Source organism: Halichoerus grypus, chromosome 15 (assembly GCF_964656455.1).
Source record: "Halichoerus grypus chromosome 15, mHalGry1.hap1.1, whole genome shotgun sequence".
Taxonomy (NCBI): domain Eukaryota; kingdom Metazoa; phylum Chordata; class Mammalia; order Carnivora; family Phocidae; genus Halichoerus; species Halichoerus grypus.
The window spans coordinates 58,620,609-58,636,594 of NC_135726.1; the positions used below are offsets into that span (position 1 = coordinate 58,620,609).

At 50.5% G+C, this 15,986-nt stretch overlaps 1 protein-coding gene and 1 long non-coding RNA gene across 8 annotated transcripts in view; one reads left to right on the top strand and one right to left on the bottom strand.

Moving 5' to 3' along the window:
• Positions 1–15,986, top strand: part of ZNF667 (zinc finger protein 667) — a 53,083-nt gene that overhangs the window by 11,047 nt on the left and 26,050 nt on the right. The window contains exon 1 of one of the 6 annotated variants that reach the window (XM_036096597.2): positions 6,776–6,961. The exons of 1 other annotated variant lie outside the window; for it this stretch is intronic. Coding sequence is in view for 3 of the 5 variants with exons in the window: in XM_078062426.1 (XP_077918552.1) it covers positions 15,853–15,916 (64 nt within the window). In the remaining 2 variants the exon portion in view is untranslated. Of the gene's footprint in view, positions 1–6,775; positions 6,962–7,230; positions 7,339–13,003; positions 15,917–15,986 lie in introns of those variants that run through there. 4 more of the 6 variants (XM_036096596.2, XM_078062426.1, XM_078062424.1 and 1 more) reach the window with 4 other exon arrangements.
• On the bottom strand, positions 690–6,565 carry LOC118549921 (uncharacterized). Of its 2 annotated transcripts, XR_013444056.1 has the most exons (3): positions 5,679–6,565; positions 4,558–4,841; positions 690–3,087 (listed from the first exon to the last, which is right to left on the bottom strand). It is a non-coding gene; the product is annotated as an uncharacterized LOC118549921 (long non-coding RNA). The 2 variants fall into 2 exon arrangements; XR_004924303.2 differs by lacking the exon at positions 5,679–6,565 and having other exon boundaries at positions 4,558–5,660.

The window sequence follows — 15,986 nt, forward strand, 5'->3', positions numbered from 1 at the left end:
TCCTCCCATAACTGTGGTTCCTTCTCTGGGGTAAGACAGTGCTGCCCGAGTGGAAGCCGCTGGGAAGTGGCCCTGAGTGCTCCGGCGGGGCCAGCCTTGGGGGAGAAGCCCAGGTCTGTGCCTGGGGCATCGCTCTTTGATTTCTGCAGGAAGGGGTCCAACTGGAGGAACTGAACCATTGGCGATTAGGGGACCCAAAGTTCTTCAGTGGTTCTAGTCACGTCCCCTTCTGCTTAGTCACTATACTTAAGAGGAAGAAATATCTCAAAGGTAATGTATTTATAATCAGAATTGTGGTAAATGGGTAAGTGTGACTTCCCATCATTTAGCTTTAATAATGTGGTCTGGCTTTACCATTGGGAAAAGTGATAACTGCTTATTTTAGGAAAAAAGAGGGGAGGGTAGTGTAAGCTATCAAGATAAATATTGAAAATAATTGGTATTCTCTATAGATGGCCACTGTTAACAATTTGGTCTGTTTCTTCTCAGTTCTGTTTCTCTGAGCAAGTTTATATTGAAGAGTGTTCAGGCAGTCATGATTTCTCCTGATTCCCTCGGATCCTAAGGACTAATAGTCTACCCAGGGACACCTTTGGGGTAGCCTATCTCTGCCTTCATTTCTTCAAAATTTTCCTACTCAGGGCCAGGAAGTGTGACGAGCAGACCACAGATAATAGAAAATAAACCTCTTTTCAAACATACATAGAATCTTTTTAAAATGACCATATATTTGGTCAGGTTACAAAGAAAGCATCAATACATCCAAAAATTGAAATTACAAGTGACATTTATGCTCACAATGCAAGAAATGAAGAGATTTAAAGGAGAAAATGAAAACATAAATAAGAGATGTTTACAACTGGAAATTATAAAATATTTCCATTAAACAACTCTAGGATAAAAAGGAAAATATAAATAAAAATTATGAAAATGGCACACTTTCAAAACAAAAATGAACATAAAAATTACATATGAGCACGTATACTCATATTTTGTTTATAGTTTCAAGTTTTTGTTTAAATAGTTTTATTTGGGGTGCCTGGGTGGCTCAGTTGTTAAGCGTCTGCCTTCAGCTCAGGTCATGATCCCAGGGTCCTGGGATCGAGCCCCGCATCGGGCTCTCTGCTCCGCGGGAAGCCTGCTTCTCCCTCTCCCACTCCCCCTGCTTGTGTTCCCTCTCTCGCTGTGTCTCTCTCTGTCAAATAAATAAAATCTTCAATAAATAAAAAAAGTTTCATTTATAGTTTTGTAGTTTTATTTTATATTTTATATGAAATGTTTTATATATTCATATTTATAAATTTTATGTAAGTTATATATAAATTTTATATATAAAGCATGTTTTCTACATATATTTTATGTATAAATAGGTTTACAATTTTAAGTTTTTATGTTTATATATTTAGTTTGTTTTTAAATTATTATTTATTATTTTTATTTTTTAAAATTTTAAAAAGATTTTATTTATTAGAGAGAGAGCAAGGGGAAGAGCAGAGGGAGAGGGACAAGTAGACTCTGCAGTGAGCGCAGAGCCTGACCTGGGGCTGGATCCCATGATCAGGAGATCATGACCCTAGCTGAAACCAAGAGTTGGACACTCAACTGACTGAGCCACCCAAGTGCTCCTATTTTTTTTTTTTAAAGATTTTACTTTTTATAGTAATCTCTATACCCAACATGGGGCTCAAACTCACAACCTCAAGATCAAGAGTCACATGCTCCATGGACTGAGTCAACCAGGAGCCCCTGTATATTTATAGTTTTAATGTTTATATAGTTTATGTTTATAGTTTTTTAATATATTTTACAAAAAGATAGGTTTTGCATATAAATTTTATATATAAACATGTTTTCTTTATATATTTTATATATAAATATGTTCATTGTTTTAAGTTTTGTTTATATATTATATAATACTCATATACACACATGCATATTACATCACAATCGATAGCATAAATTTCCAGTAGTGATTGGAGAAGTAAAATATAAGTCTATGGGAAACAGAGGAGCCTGATCCTTGGTCATCTGAGGACATGAAGTTCTGCCTGTCTGCCTAGTTGTACAATGACACAAAATGTAATAGGCTGGCAGAGTTGTAGGTAAGAGTACATTTTATATAGGAGGTTCAACAAAATGAAATGATTTGCAAGAGTGTGCCTGTGTCTGTTGGTTGGGAACACCAACAGCCTCCTCCGGCCTCCAGACTGTGAGAAATTAATTTCTGCTGTTTATAAGCCATCTAGGTTAGTTATAGCAGGCCAATCTTAGCAGACTAAGTAACGTAGTATAAATTTTTCCCATTTTTTTTATGATTAACTTGTCTGTGTCCTTATATATGAGTTGTTTTCTTCAAACAACGTATGATTTTTTTTGTACCCAGGTTGTCGGTCTCTGCCTTTTGATTGGAACACTTACTCTTTATATATGCAATATAGTTGCTGATGTACTTTGATTTAAAGCTGACTCTTCCATTTGCCCCACCTGCATGGTGACACTATGCACTGAGGAGAGATTAGAAGAAGACCACAGCTAAAGGAACTACCATCATAAAGAATAAGAGAAACAACAGTTTTGACATACATGAATATGAGAGATGGGGGGATGTGGGAAGATTGAAAGAGGAAACAAAAAGAGTGAATGCTATGAAATGCATTTGTGCAGTGGCCCAAAGGTATGCCCATGTGTTTGCTTAAGAACATTTGGGGCAAGCAATAATTTTTTCTGCTGATCTGCCTGGGACAGGTGTAAATAAACCAAGTGTAGGACTGCAGATGTAGATGGCTACACATAGTGGGACACCTGACTAATATGAGTTTGTTTTTATCACACAACGTCTCAAAATAGGCAGTTGTTACCCTTGGCTCAAAGGCTCCATGAGTCAGTGTCTGCAAAGAGCTGGTATGTGTGACTGAATGGGCCTTCTCCTCGTGGGCTTGAGAGCAGGAAGTCCTCTCAGCTCATTAAAGACAAGAAGCAGATGGCTACACGTGGCCGGCATATCCCTCTGTAGGACTCTCTTCTGTCAGAGAAAGAGACATCCTTTCTTTCCTTTCCTGAATCCTCCAGAACACGTTCTTCTAAGTTCTGATGTGGGAAACAAAGGCAGAAGAAAAAGTATTAAATGTCCTTACTACTTTCAGCCCACTGACAAGTCCCTGAAACAGGCAGAGTGACATTCCTCTAGGAACTCAGCTGCCCAAATGTTGACACTTTGCTAAGGGTAAAAGGCAATCCGACCCCCCGCCCCAATCCCGTAAGTCTACTTTAACATGCAAAAATTCCTTTGGAAACTTCTTTTATCTCTACCCCTCCCCCCCCAAGATACATGTTGGCAATTATCCCCCAAGCATATGACCCACTGATATACATCTGAAGGGTCTCATGACTCAGGTTTTATTAGACAGTCATAAATTACCTTTTCTTAACAATAGCTAGTCCCCCGAAAGTCCTGAAAACCTTGCTACCAAAATTACAGACTTACACTATTCCTAACCCCCTGCCAACTTGAAAGTATATAATGGGCCACTCCTCATGACCCCAGTGCATCTCTTTCCTTTTTTTTTTTTTTTTAAGATTTTATTAATTTATTTTTGAGAGAGAGAGAGAGCAAGCAGGGGGAGGGGCAGAGGGAGAAGCAGGGAGCCCAATGCAGGACTCAATCCCAAGACCCTGGGATCATAACCTGAGCCAAAGGCAGATGCTTAACCGACTGAGCCACCCAGGCGCCCCCCCAGTACAGCTCTTTCTGCCCAGGGGTCCTGTCCCTGTGCTTTAATAAAACCACCTTTTGCAACAAAGATGTCTCAAGAATTCTTTCTTGGCCATCAGCTTTGAACCCTAACATCTTTCCTACATCACTCTCTGTGATTTTGGAGACCACCTCTATATTGTTATGATTCTACTATTTTATACCAGCATGGCAAAATACTTGGCACATAATAGAAACTAAAGAAAATACTGAATAAATAAAAGAATAAATATACAAAAGTGGCTGAAGATCAAGTTCTAGAGTTATCATTGTGACTTTGTGTCAGGAATTTCTGCCTTGAACCTGGGCTCTCAAAATTTCATTTGTTAAGAAATTGTGCAATGTCTCTGAAGCTCAGTTTTGTGTGCTTAAACTAGCAGTATTTATTTATCCATGCATTCATCCCTGAATTCATTTAGCAGCCTCAGGGCCTGTGGATGCCCACCCCTTGGTGAATTCCTTAGGGAAAGCACCTTCCCCAACAGCAGGTGTTTGCTCCAAGGTGTCAGCAGAATTCCAGAGCCCAGAGGGAAACTGACAGAACAAAAGACAAGGAATGGATTGTGGGTCTGGTTCTGGGACAAGCTTGTTGCCTTAGACAAGTTCACAGGATTCTTGGGGGAAGGCAGCCTCATTCAGAGAAATGGGCAGAACAGGGCCTCATCAGGATTCACGGCATCTGACCCCTGGCTCTCTGGTTTCTCTATAGCCATGCAGTCTCTGGATGCATAAAGCTTTCCTCAGTGCAGGGCTTCCCAAACTTTCCCACCAAAGTCCCCCTAAAGAGCAGAAAGAAGGATACTCACTCTTGGGAGGTGGTCTAAGGAAAACACCCAAAGAAGTGCCAAATTGCAGGTTTATCTTGAGGTTTCTTGGCCATTCCCTTTGTTCCAGCACCACCAGGTACTCAGAAGAATCTTCCAGTTCAAGAAGCAGCTTGCTCCAAGGAAAAATCCCCGAAGGGGTGGAAAGGGCAGGGGTTTTGGAGTCAGCAAGACTTGGATTCGAAAATCAGCTCTGACCTTTACTAGCGCTGTGACTTTGGGTGAGTTACCTAACCTCCCTGTGCCTCCGCTTATGCAGCTGGAAACTGGAGATTTCAGGAGAAATAACTCTGAGTTGGGTTAAAAGGATTAAATAAAACCGTAAGTGTAGGGATGCCTGGGTGGCTCAGTCGGTTGAGTATCTGCCTTCAGCTTAGGTCACGATCTCAGGGTCCTGGGGGTCCTGGGATCTTGGACTCCCTGCTAGTGGGGAGTCAGCTTCTCCCTCTCTCTCTCTGTCTCTCTCTCCCCCTGCCCTCCTCCACCCCCATTCACGTACTCTCTCTCTCTCAAATAAATAAATAAAATTTTAAAAACACAAAACAAAAACCCTTAAGTGGAGATGACACTTTCGACCAGGGACTGCAATGTGCTAGCTGCTAGCAGTGGTGGTGGTAGTAAAAGTCCTAATAATAATACCTGTTAACTGCTATTTTGGTTATTACTACCACCTTGTCACACAATTGGGAATCCAAAAATTAGTCCCTTGCACATTTAATATCTAGCCCCAGGAACTCATTCATTCATACGATCACACCAGCGCAATCACAAACCCTGGGTTTCCCCCACACGTGCTCAATATCGTGCTTTATAGTAAGAAATACGTATTTGTTGTCTGCCCCTTCCTGGCATTGAGCTCCCCAAACCCTCGGAATTTCCTAAGGGATGAGAGAGTGAGGGGTGTCTTTTGTGATGTTAAGGCACTGGAATGTGGGGGGGGGAGGGGGAGGGAACTCCTAAGGTGGGGGCTGGTGGCCCGGGGAAACCACCACGGGATTAGAGGGTGAGAACTTTCAGTCCCACCCCCCACCTCTGCGGAGGGGAGAGGGGCTGGAACTTGAGTTCCATCACCAATGGCCAATGGTTTAATCAATCATGCCTACCTAATGAAGCCTCCATCCGAAACAGGAGGAGAGAGCGTCCAGGCTGCCGAGCACCGTGGAGGTCCCGGGAGGGTGGGAGCTGCGAGCCCCTTCCCCGTTCTTCATTTGGCCATTCCTGAGTCTCCTCCGTTTAGGAAAACATTTCTCGCACGGCCCAAACCCTGACCTGCGCACTGAGAACGGCGTCGGATACGGCGTGGGCGCCGTCCCGGGCACGGGGCTCCTGAGCCGGGGCCCCGCGTGTCAGAGTCAGGTTGAGCGGCGGGACACCCGCTGGTGGCAGAGAACTGTTTGATGGTGGGGAGAAAACCCACACACTACACACCGCGACGGGAATAAAACCGGTTTCACACACACACACACAAAAACCGGGCCGCGCACACACTTACACACGCGCACACTGGCACAAGCGGCAGTTTCTGTGCACACGCACGTTTACTTTCTGGGATCCCTACACACACACACACACACACACACACACACCCTCCCCACAATCACAAAGGCTGGGATCCAGGTTCAGAGGGTAGTTTAGGTTCTGTGGCCACACAAATCCGTGTCACAGCCACTCAACTCTGCTGTGGTGCAAAAGCAGGCAGTCTACACATACACATTCAAACCCGGTGTTTCCCCTCACACGCAAAACAACGGGATCACAAACGCAGGCCCCACAACACACACACACACAGTGACACAACCTGGGCCTCTCGTGCGCAGACGCCCACGCGGCCCCAGCCGCACACCTCAGAGAATCGCCACCACCGGGGCGGGGGGCCTCAGGCGCCGCCGCACGGCCCCACGCGCCGCAGGGGCCCCTGGGAGATGTAGGCTGCGGGCCGGGAAGGCGCCTCGCAAAGGACACTGGGGTTCTTCGTTCTACGTAGGCGCCCGTGAGATTCCACTGCTGGCCTGGAGGCGCATCCCTCCTCCGTCCCTCTCGCGGGTCGCTGCGACTGCGGGCCTGACAGATCTCTGCCAGCGCAAGCCGGGGTCCCTCAGTCGCACGTTTGGGGCCTGGCCTTCCAGGGCCGCACCCCCGAAGGCTCCTAGGAGTCGCAGACTGAGCTCGCAGTGCGCACGCGCGAGTGCGCGCGGCAGCATCCGCGGGTGAGCCCGCCTCCCAGTCCCGCTGAGCCCTGGCGCGCTCCCGGACGGGAATCAGCGGCTGTGCGCGCAGCGAGGGCAGCGGACTGCGGAGGCTGGGTTTGGTTCCATGGATCACGGAAGGACAGCGCCTGAGTGCATCTACGTGACTTAGGAGGAGGAGAGCGCCCGCGGACCGCACGGTAGGGTCGGGGCGTGCGCGCGGCCCCGTGTGCTGAGTGGGATGGTGCAGGGGCGGGGCCTGGCGGGACGCGTGCGGCGGCGCCCCAACGACGGCTCTGACTGCGTGAGAGCGCTTATGTCTGTGTCTTGCGTGGGCGGGCGGGGGGTGGGGCTCCGGCGCGTGCGCGCCGCGTGGCTTTGTTTAGGGGCGGGGCCGGGCGCTCTAGGGGACGCCCAGGGGGTGGGGCGGCGGCCGGTCTACGTGTTGCTCGTGTGAGGGGGCGGGGCCGGCGGATGCGCCTGGGGTTAAGGAGGCGAGTGCGCAGGCGCGGGGGGCGAGGGATGCTGCGCAGCTATTAGAGTGGGCGCCGCCGGGAGGCGACTCCTGCGGCCTGAGGTGAGTGTGAGCGCTTGTCTGTGAGATGGTGGGGTAGTGCGGCGGCGCGGGGTCTTGAGGCGGTGCGCGGTCGTGGGGCGCGCGGGGTCGAGGCGGTGCGAGGTCGTGACGCGGAGTGGGGTCTGGGCCCGGGACGGTGGGGGTCCTGAGGCGGAGCTCGGGCTGCGCGCCCGGGGCTGCGAGTGCCGTGGAGGCCTGGGACTGTTCGGGACGCGTGTGGCGTCGCGCGCTGTGGGATGAGGTGGCGGCTGTGTGTGTGGGACGGGCGGCAGGTGGGGGGACGGGCGCGTGTCCCAGGACCGTGTAGTTCTCCCTGTGCGGGAGAGGGGAGCGGGCGCTGGTGGGCGCGGGCAGCGGGGGTGTGTAGGCGGCCCCGAGGCTTCTGTCGGTGCAGCGCATTCGTGTGTGTGCCTCAGACCGGTGGGGCCGGTGCTCACCGTGTGGGACGGCTGTGGGGTTGCGCCGGGTGACTGCGACCGAGCGAGCGTGTCTGCTCCTGCTGCGCTGGCGTCTCTCTCCCGGCGGGAGGGTTCTGGGCCCGGGACGGTGGGGGTCCTGAGGCGGAGCTCGGGCTGCGCGGGCTGCCCGCCTCGGTGAGAGCGAGGGAGGGCGGGAGGGCAGCGGCGGGACCCTCGCTGAGAGGGAGGGAGGGCGGGCGGCGGGCCCCTCCGTGAGAGGGAGGGAGGGAGGGAGGGTGGGCGGCGGGCGCCTCGCTGAGAGGGAGGGAGGGCGGGCGGCGGGCCCCTCGGTGAGAGCGAGGGAGGGCGGGAGGGCAGCGGCGGGCCCCTCGCTGAGAGGGAGGGAGGGGGGAGGGCAGCGGCGGGACCCTCGCTGAGAGGGAGGGAGGGCGGGCGGCGGGCCCCTCCGTGAGAGCGAGGGAGGGCGGGCGGGCGGCGGGTCCCTCGCTGAGAGGGAGGGAGGGAGGGCAGCGGCGGGCGCCTCGGTGAGAGCGAGGGAGGGAGGGAGGGCAGCGGCGGGCCCCTCGGTGAGAGGGAGGGAGGGAGGGCGGGCGGCGGGCCCCTCGCTGAGAGGGAGGGAGGGCGGGCGGGCGGCGGGCGCCTCGGTGAGAGCGAGGGAGGGAGGGCAGCGGCGGGCCCCTCGCTGAGAGGGAGGGAGGGCGGGCGGCGGGCCCCTCGCTGAGAGGGAGGGAGGGCGGGCGGGCGGCGGGTCCCTCGGTGAGAGGGAGGGAGGGAGGGCAGCGGCGGGCCCCTCGCTGAGAGGGAGGGAGGGAGGGAGGGAGGGCAGCGGCGGGCCCCTCGCTGAGAGGGAGGGAGGGCGGGCGGCGGGCCCCTCGCTGAGAGGGAGGGAGGGCGGGCGGGCGGCAGGTCCCTCGGTGAGAGGGAGGGAGGGAGGGCAGCGGCGGGCCCCTCGCTGAGAGGGAGGGAGGGAGGGAGGGCAGCGGCGGGCCCCTCGCTGAGAGGGAGGGAGGGAGGGCGGGCGGGCCCCTCCGTGAGAGCGAGGGAGGGCGGGTGGGCGGCGGGTCCCTCGCTGAGAGGGAGGGAGGGAGGGCAGCGGCGGGCGCCTCGGTGAGAGCGAGGGAGGGAGGGAGGGCAGCGGCGGGCCCCTCGGTGAGAGGGAGGGAGGGAGGGCGGGCGGGCGGCGGGTCCCTCGGTGAGAGGGAGGGAGGGCGGGCGGGCGGCGGGCCCCTCGCTGAGAGGGAGGGAGGGCGGGCGGGCGGCGGGCGCCTCGGTGAGAGCGAGGGAGGGAGGGCAGCGGCGGGCCCCTCGGTGAGAGCGAGGGAGGGCGGGCGGGCGGCGGGCCCCTCGGTGAGAGCGAGGGAGGGAGGGCAGCGGCGGGCCCCTCGCTGAGAGGGAGGGAGGGAGGGAGGGCAGCGGCGGGCCCCTCGCTGAGAGGGAGGGAGGGAGGGAGGGAGGGCAGCGGCGGGCCCCTCGCTGAGAGGGAGGGAGGGCGGGCAGCGGCGGGCGCCCCAGCGCGGGAGGAGTAAGCGGGTGACACGGATGAGACAGCCAGCACAGAGCTGTCAGTGCCGTGGGTTGTAGTGGGTTGTCGTGCTGGGTCGCCCGTCAGGTTCCTGGGCGGAGGTCGGGGCGTGGTGGTGAATGCTGGGGGAGCTTCCGTCTCAGAACTCGAGATGAAGGGTCCGACAGCGGAGCTCGGTGCCCCCCGTAGCGCAGCCTGCCTTAGTGTGTATTTGAAGGGAGAGGAGGGCCCACTGTGGCCTTTGGGACCTGTGGCTGCGGAGGGCTGCTCCTCTCCTTTCTAACCAGCGTCGCCGAGCACAGACTTGGGGACTCCAGGTTCTCACTAGTCGTGCGACTTCCAGAGAGGTTTCTGAAATCCACAGCCCCTCGATTCACTCCTCAGATGGGGATGATAGTAACACTGATCTAGGCTTGTGGCGAGTATGGAGTAGAACGGTGCGTGACAAGTAAGCAACACGCGAGTGAGTGCTTAGTTACTAGATGACGACCCCAAGGATCTCACAGCCACCTAGAGGGCAGAATTCACGGGAGGAAAAGGAGAAGTTGAGCCCAGAGTAAAGGTTTCAGGTCAACATATAAAATAAGCCTGAAGTCTAGGCTGGAGCTTAGGTTCATAATTTTCGTCAGGATCCTGGGAAGGCAGTAGTGGGGTGTGGGAGTGGAAACCAGGAGTACAGGGTCTTCCAGGATGGAGATGTCCTTAGGGAGCCTGTGGGGTGAATAACCTGGGTTGGGAAGTAGCAGGGCCCGCGGGGGAGTATTTCCCAATAACACAGGGATCTGGAGATGTTTCTGTGTCTAGACCAGGGTTTCTCATTCTTTGCATTGTGGATACTTTGGGCCAGATCATTTTTTGTTTAGGGGTGTGTATATGGTGGTGGCGGGAGGGGCTGCCCTACCTTTTGTAGGATGTGGTCTCTATACACCAGATGGCAGCAGCACATCCCCCTCCTGCCCCAGTGTGAAAGCAAAAATGCTTCACACATTGCCAGGTGTCTCCTGAAGGGCAAAATCACCCCAGTTGAGAATCACTGGTGTATAGAGCCGTGATGTGGGCGCCCCATGGACTTTACCAAGGTGTGAGGGTAGGGAGGAGAGTGAGGGGGCTGGAGGAAAGAAGTGGTAAAGGGATGATGTTCTCTAGATGAGAAACTGTCTGTGGTCTGTGGTCTGGGTAGGCTCTAAGAGGCTTCACTCATTCGTGTAGTGGCCTGCCATGGGTCAGGCACTGTGTTAGTTAACTGACAAGACAGAGATTACTACTCATCTGGAGTTTGCGTTTTATAGAAAGGCAATTCAGTTTATATGGAGTGGTCATAAGTGTTTGGAGAAGTAAAGTAGGGTGAGGAGATTATGGGTTAAGCACAGGATCAACACCCTGGCTTCCCATCTCATTCAACTCCAAAGCCAGTAATAATGGCCACCAGCAGTGACTTGATGGTTATCCTTTAGTAAGGGAATCTGAGTTTGGCTTTGAGCTTATCACAGACTTTTCTTCTTAAGTACTAAGGTCTGGGTTTCAACAGGGTGGTGGGGGGGTGGCGGGTGTGGGGGGGTGGCGGATCTTCCACCCTGCCCCCTGAGGCTCATAGAGACTGGCATAATGGTTCTAACTATGGCTTCCTGGGGCTCCTGGGTGGCTCAGTCAGTTAAATGTCTGCCTTTGGCTCATGTCATGATCTCTTGTGCTCTCTGTCTCTCTCGTATAAATAATCTTTAAAAAATAAAATAAGCTGGGGCGCCTGGGTGGCTCAGTTGTTAAGCGTCTGCCTTCGGCTCAGGTCATGATCCCAGGGTCCTGGGATCCCACTCCACCTGCTTATGTTCCCTCTCTTGCTGTGTCTCTGTCAAATAAATAAATAAAATATTTTTAAAAAATAATAAAAAATAAAATAAACTATGGCTTCCTATTTAGCATCACCTTCAAAAGCTTTTATTTTTTTTTAAAGATTTTATTTAAGAGAGAGTGTGTGTACCCATTGTGCACTAGTGGGGAAGGGTAGGGCAGAGGGAGAAGCAGACTCCCCGCTGAACAGAGAACCCGATGTGGGGCTCGATCCCAGGACCTTGGGATCATGACCTGAGCCAAAGGCAGACACTTAACCAACTGAGCCACCCAGGCACTCGATCATCTTGGAAGCTTTTTTAAAAAATGCCCAGGGGCGCCTGGGGGGCTCAGTCAGTTCAGCCTCCGTCTCTTGATTTCAACTCAGGTGTTGATCATGGAGTCGTGAGTTCAAGCCCCATGTTGGGTTCCACACTGGGTGCGGAGCCTACTTTAAAAAATGCCAAGCCAGTCCCCAGAGATTCTGATTCAATTGATCTGCCATCAGGCACAGCCACTGGTATTTATTAAAAAGTTCCCGAGACATTCTAATGTACAAACAAGGTTGAGAGCTGTAGCTCTGAGCTTGCTTGAGGAATGAGGTAAATTAATTTGGTAGGCGGAGGGGAGGATTATGAGTGACCAGTGCTTTCAGTATTTTTTCTAACGCAGTCCTCACAGCTGTGCTTTCCTGCAATAGGGACATTCCTAGCCCCGTCCTGTAAGTGAGGAAATTTGTTCCCATGTAAAGCAGAGAAATGTCAGGGCTCACATTCATGTGCAAAGCCCATGTTTTCTGTTACAGTTGGACTTGGGTCTTTAAGGAAAGAGTCTTCGATATTTCTGGCCCCTGGGGCTGGCAGGTTGAGAGTAGAGGTGATCTTCAAATATTTGACAGATGGTACAGAAAAGCAGACTTTGAAAGGAAGCAGTGAGATTATGCATTAAATGGCTGGTTGTCAAGTACTGTTGGACCTGCTCCAACTCAGTGCTCAGCACAGCCCTCTAGGATCATAGAGATGTTGGGGCTGAGAGGAAGGACCCTAGTTGTCTGCTCCTGAGGGAGGTATGGCCGCTGCTCAGTAACTCTTTGAAACTTGTTTCCATCCAGGCTTTTGCGATCCTCACTTTAGGGTGAAGAATTTAGCTTTGCGTTAAATTTAAATGGCAGAGCCCTTTTCTCACACTATGTTTGAGATTCAGAAGACAGGCCAGGTGTACAGCTCTACCCTGAGATAGTGTGAAATTCACGCTATTTTATTTGTGTTGTTTTGAAGAGGTAGTTATTATGCGTGAAACACAAATGCCAAAGTATAGATAAGGGAAAAGTGAGTTTCGAGTTTCCTTTCCCATGCCAAGTGATATAGTTCCCTTCTTCAGAGACAGTCACTGCTAATGACTTCTTGATTATATTTCCAGAACTTGTCTGCCTTTTCAAACTCAGGTGTTGGTTTTCCATGTTTTCTTTTTTCTAAGTTTTTCTGTACCTATTCCTCTATCATTACACCACATCGTGGAGATCATTTCACGCAATACCTGTAGAGTAGGTTTCTCAACCTTGGCACAGTTGATGTTTGGACCAGATTGTTCCTTCCTTTGGGGGGTGCCATCTTGTGTAATGTAGGGTGTTGAACAGCATCCTGGCCTCTACCCATTAGATGCCAGGAACACACACACACATTGTGACAACCACAGATGTCCCCAAACATTGCAAGTATCCCCTGGGTGTAAAATTGCCCCAATGAAGAAGCACTGATGTAGTGTTATTTTGTTCCTTTTAAGATCTACATGGTGTCCCATCGTGTACATAACACTCACTTAGCCATTTTCCTATTGATGGGCATTTTGGTTATCTCTAATCTCTTGATAACTTACATTTGGTAAGTACTGGCACTGCTTCAAATGTGTTACATGTTTTCATTCATTTAATCTTCCAAACAGCCCTGTGGAATCATTGTTACTTGCCCCATTTGCCAACTGAGGGAGCTGAGGCCTAGAGAGCACATGAGAGTTCACCCATAGGAGGGTAGCAGAGTTAGAAGTTGAACCCAGACAGCTTCCAGGCTCATGCCCTTCACTGTAGAACCATACTGCCTCTTCCTACAAGCCTTGCCACAATGAATACCCTTGTGTGTCATTTTATCCATATGCAACGACTTCTGAAGACAAATACCAGAAATGAGGTTTACTGTTTTAGAGGGGATATGTACCTTCAGTTTTCAAAGATTTGCCGAATTACTCTCCGCTGAGGTTGTGCTACTTTCTCTCCTGCCTGCACTGTATGAGAATTCTACCCACAGCCTTCTGAATGGGTCCCAGGCTTCCTTGGTCTTTTGGATGCTTGGTGTATACTGAATAAAAGGGATAAAGCAGGTGAGAAATACTGTGTGCCTATTGGTGAAGATAGCTCCTATAAAGGTAGCTCATGTCAGCTTTGTAACAGCTAAGGGTGAGGTAGGTTTTCTTTATCCCAATAATTGGCAGAGGCAAATTTTGAATCCAAAATTATTTAATACCAAACTGCTGTTCTTTCCTCCCCAGAAGTGCTGAGTTCCTCAGAGAAAATTGTTTTGTGGGCAAGAATTGTACTTTTCTAATTTGGGGTACATGGCTGAGTACAAACAGCTATGAGAAACCACAGGATGGACATGATACCACTTCCTGCAATAATCTGTTCTACTTGAGGAATTGGAAGGGAAAAGCCAAGGGATGTATTTATCTGGTAAATAGTTTAAAATACGAGGTTTATATTAATACAGGCTCAGATTTATTATGATGTAGGATGCCAAAGTCATGTGGATGTTTCAAAATGAAACAGAACCAACCAGCAGAAGTTTTCTATAATGACAAAGCTGCTTTGGGTTCTGTCCTGGACCACAGAACCAGGCATTATCTCTACAGTTTGGAGATATTAGTTAAAAGTAGGAGAACTCCCAGGCAAAGAATACAGCTTTGTTCTCAGAGACTCTCTGGCAGTGGAGTGCTAGGGCTGGCTCACACTAGATCCCAAACCTGTTGTGTACACCTTTCCCCAGTTCTGTGCTCAGTGACATGAGTTTGGTAGCTTACAGTGGGGCCCTCATGGGAGTGTTTACACCATGGAAATTGGCAGGTGCTACAAATCACCCAGCATAACCCTGTCCTGGAGTCTAATGCAGAAAGAATTCAGGCATTTTAAGACTCTGGGTAGGCCCCTTTGTCTCCACTTTCTGCATGAGGGAAACCTTGCTCAGCACACAGAATGGAAGGCCAGGCCACTTAGTTACTGAGCCACAACTCCTCAACCTTAACGTGCTGTGCTGCAAATCTCCCCAAGTCCTGTGGCCACTCTGATAAAAACAGAGTGGCCCTTCTTTTCACTACATCTGTATCGTTGGGGTAAATACCCAGTAGTGCAATTCCTGGGTCATAGGGTAGCTCTATTTTCAACTTTTTGAGGAACCTCCATACTGTTTTCCAGAGCAGTAATTTTTATTATTTGATCTGTATGTGTGTATGTATTTATTTATTTTTAAAGATTTTATTTATTTATTGACAGAGCACAAGCAGGGGGAGAGGCAGAAGGACAGGGAGAAGCAGACTCCCTGCTGAGCAGGGAGTCTGATACGGGACTTGATCCCAGGACCCTGGGATCATGGCCTCAGCCGAAGGCAGATGCTTAACTGGCCAGGCGCCTCTTGATCTGTATTTAAATTTCATAAAACTTACCATTGGAAAAGTAGATTCACACACCCAGTCGTTTCAAACATTCTTCAAAGTTTTATAGTAACTAAATCAAGGGATCAGTTTTTAATTTTAAATTCTAATTCATTAATTTTAATATTTATTATTAATACTTTAGTGATTAATTAATTGAAACTAAATAACGTTAAACACTCAGTTGCACTAGCCTTATTTCCAGAACTCAGTTGTCACCAGTTGCTAATGGTATGCATGTGGAACAGCATAGGTGCAGAGTGACTCAGTGATGGGCCTAATCCATCCCACTGAATTTCCCTGCTGGATTGACACATACCTGCCTAATGAGCCTCTTCAGCTCTTGCATCTCCACTACCTCTCACCAACATACACAGTTTATTCATCACATAGCCACCCAACAAATTTTGTTAAATGTTAAGTCAGATATGCCACTCCTCAGACTCCTGCTCCCTCGATGATGTCTTATCACATTTAGGATCAGTTCCAAACTGCTCACAACCCCTTTCATGATGTGGCCCCCTCCTGAACTCAGCCGTCTCACAGACCACCACTCCACACCTCACTCATTCTGCTTCAGCACACCATTTACTTCCCTCCACATACCAAGTACACACCTGCTCCAGGGCCTTTGCACTTATTGTACCTCTACCCAGAATGCTCTTTTCCAAGCGTCCAAGTGCCTCACACTTGCACTACATTCAAACCTTGACTCAGTGTTGTATCCTCTGGAGGCCTCGCTCAACCACCCCATCACTCCACCCCCTGCTCTGGTATTGTTGTGTTGTGTTTTGTTTTGTTTTGTTTTTATAGCAATGATCTCAGCTGACACTGTGTTCTATATGAACTTGCCATCCGTGGTGGAATGTAAGGTACAGGGGAGCTGGTACTTCTGCTCTAACTCTGCTCTTTCCCCAGCACCTAGGACAATGCCTGGCACATACTAGACACTTAACAAATGCTTGTCAAATGGATGGATAGCTGTCTTCATGTCTCATTTGCCTCCTGATCTGGGGCCTTCTGTGATCTTGGGAACAGATAGCATTGGCTATGCCCCTTCCCAACCCTGAGAACGGGCAGGAATGCTGCAGAAGATATTCTGACCTCCCTCCATGTGTGTCTATGCACCTGTGTGTATGTGTGCATGCACATGCATGTGTGACCAGGGTGAGGGATCAGGGGAT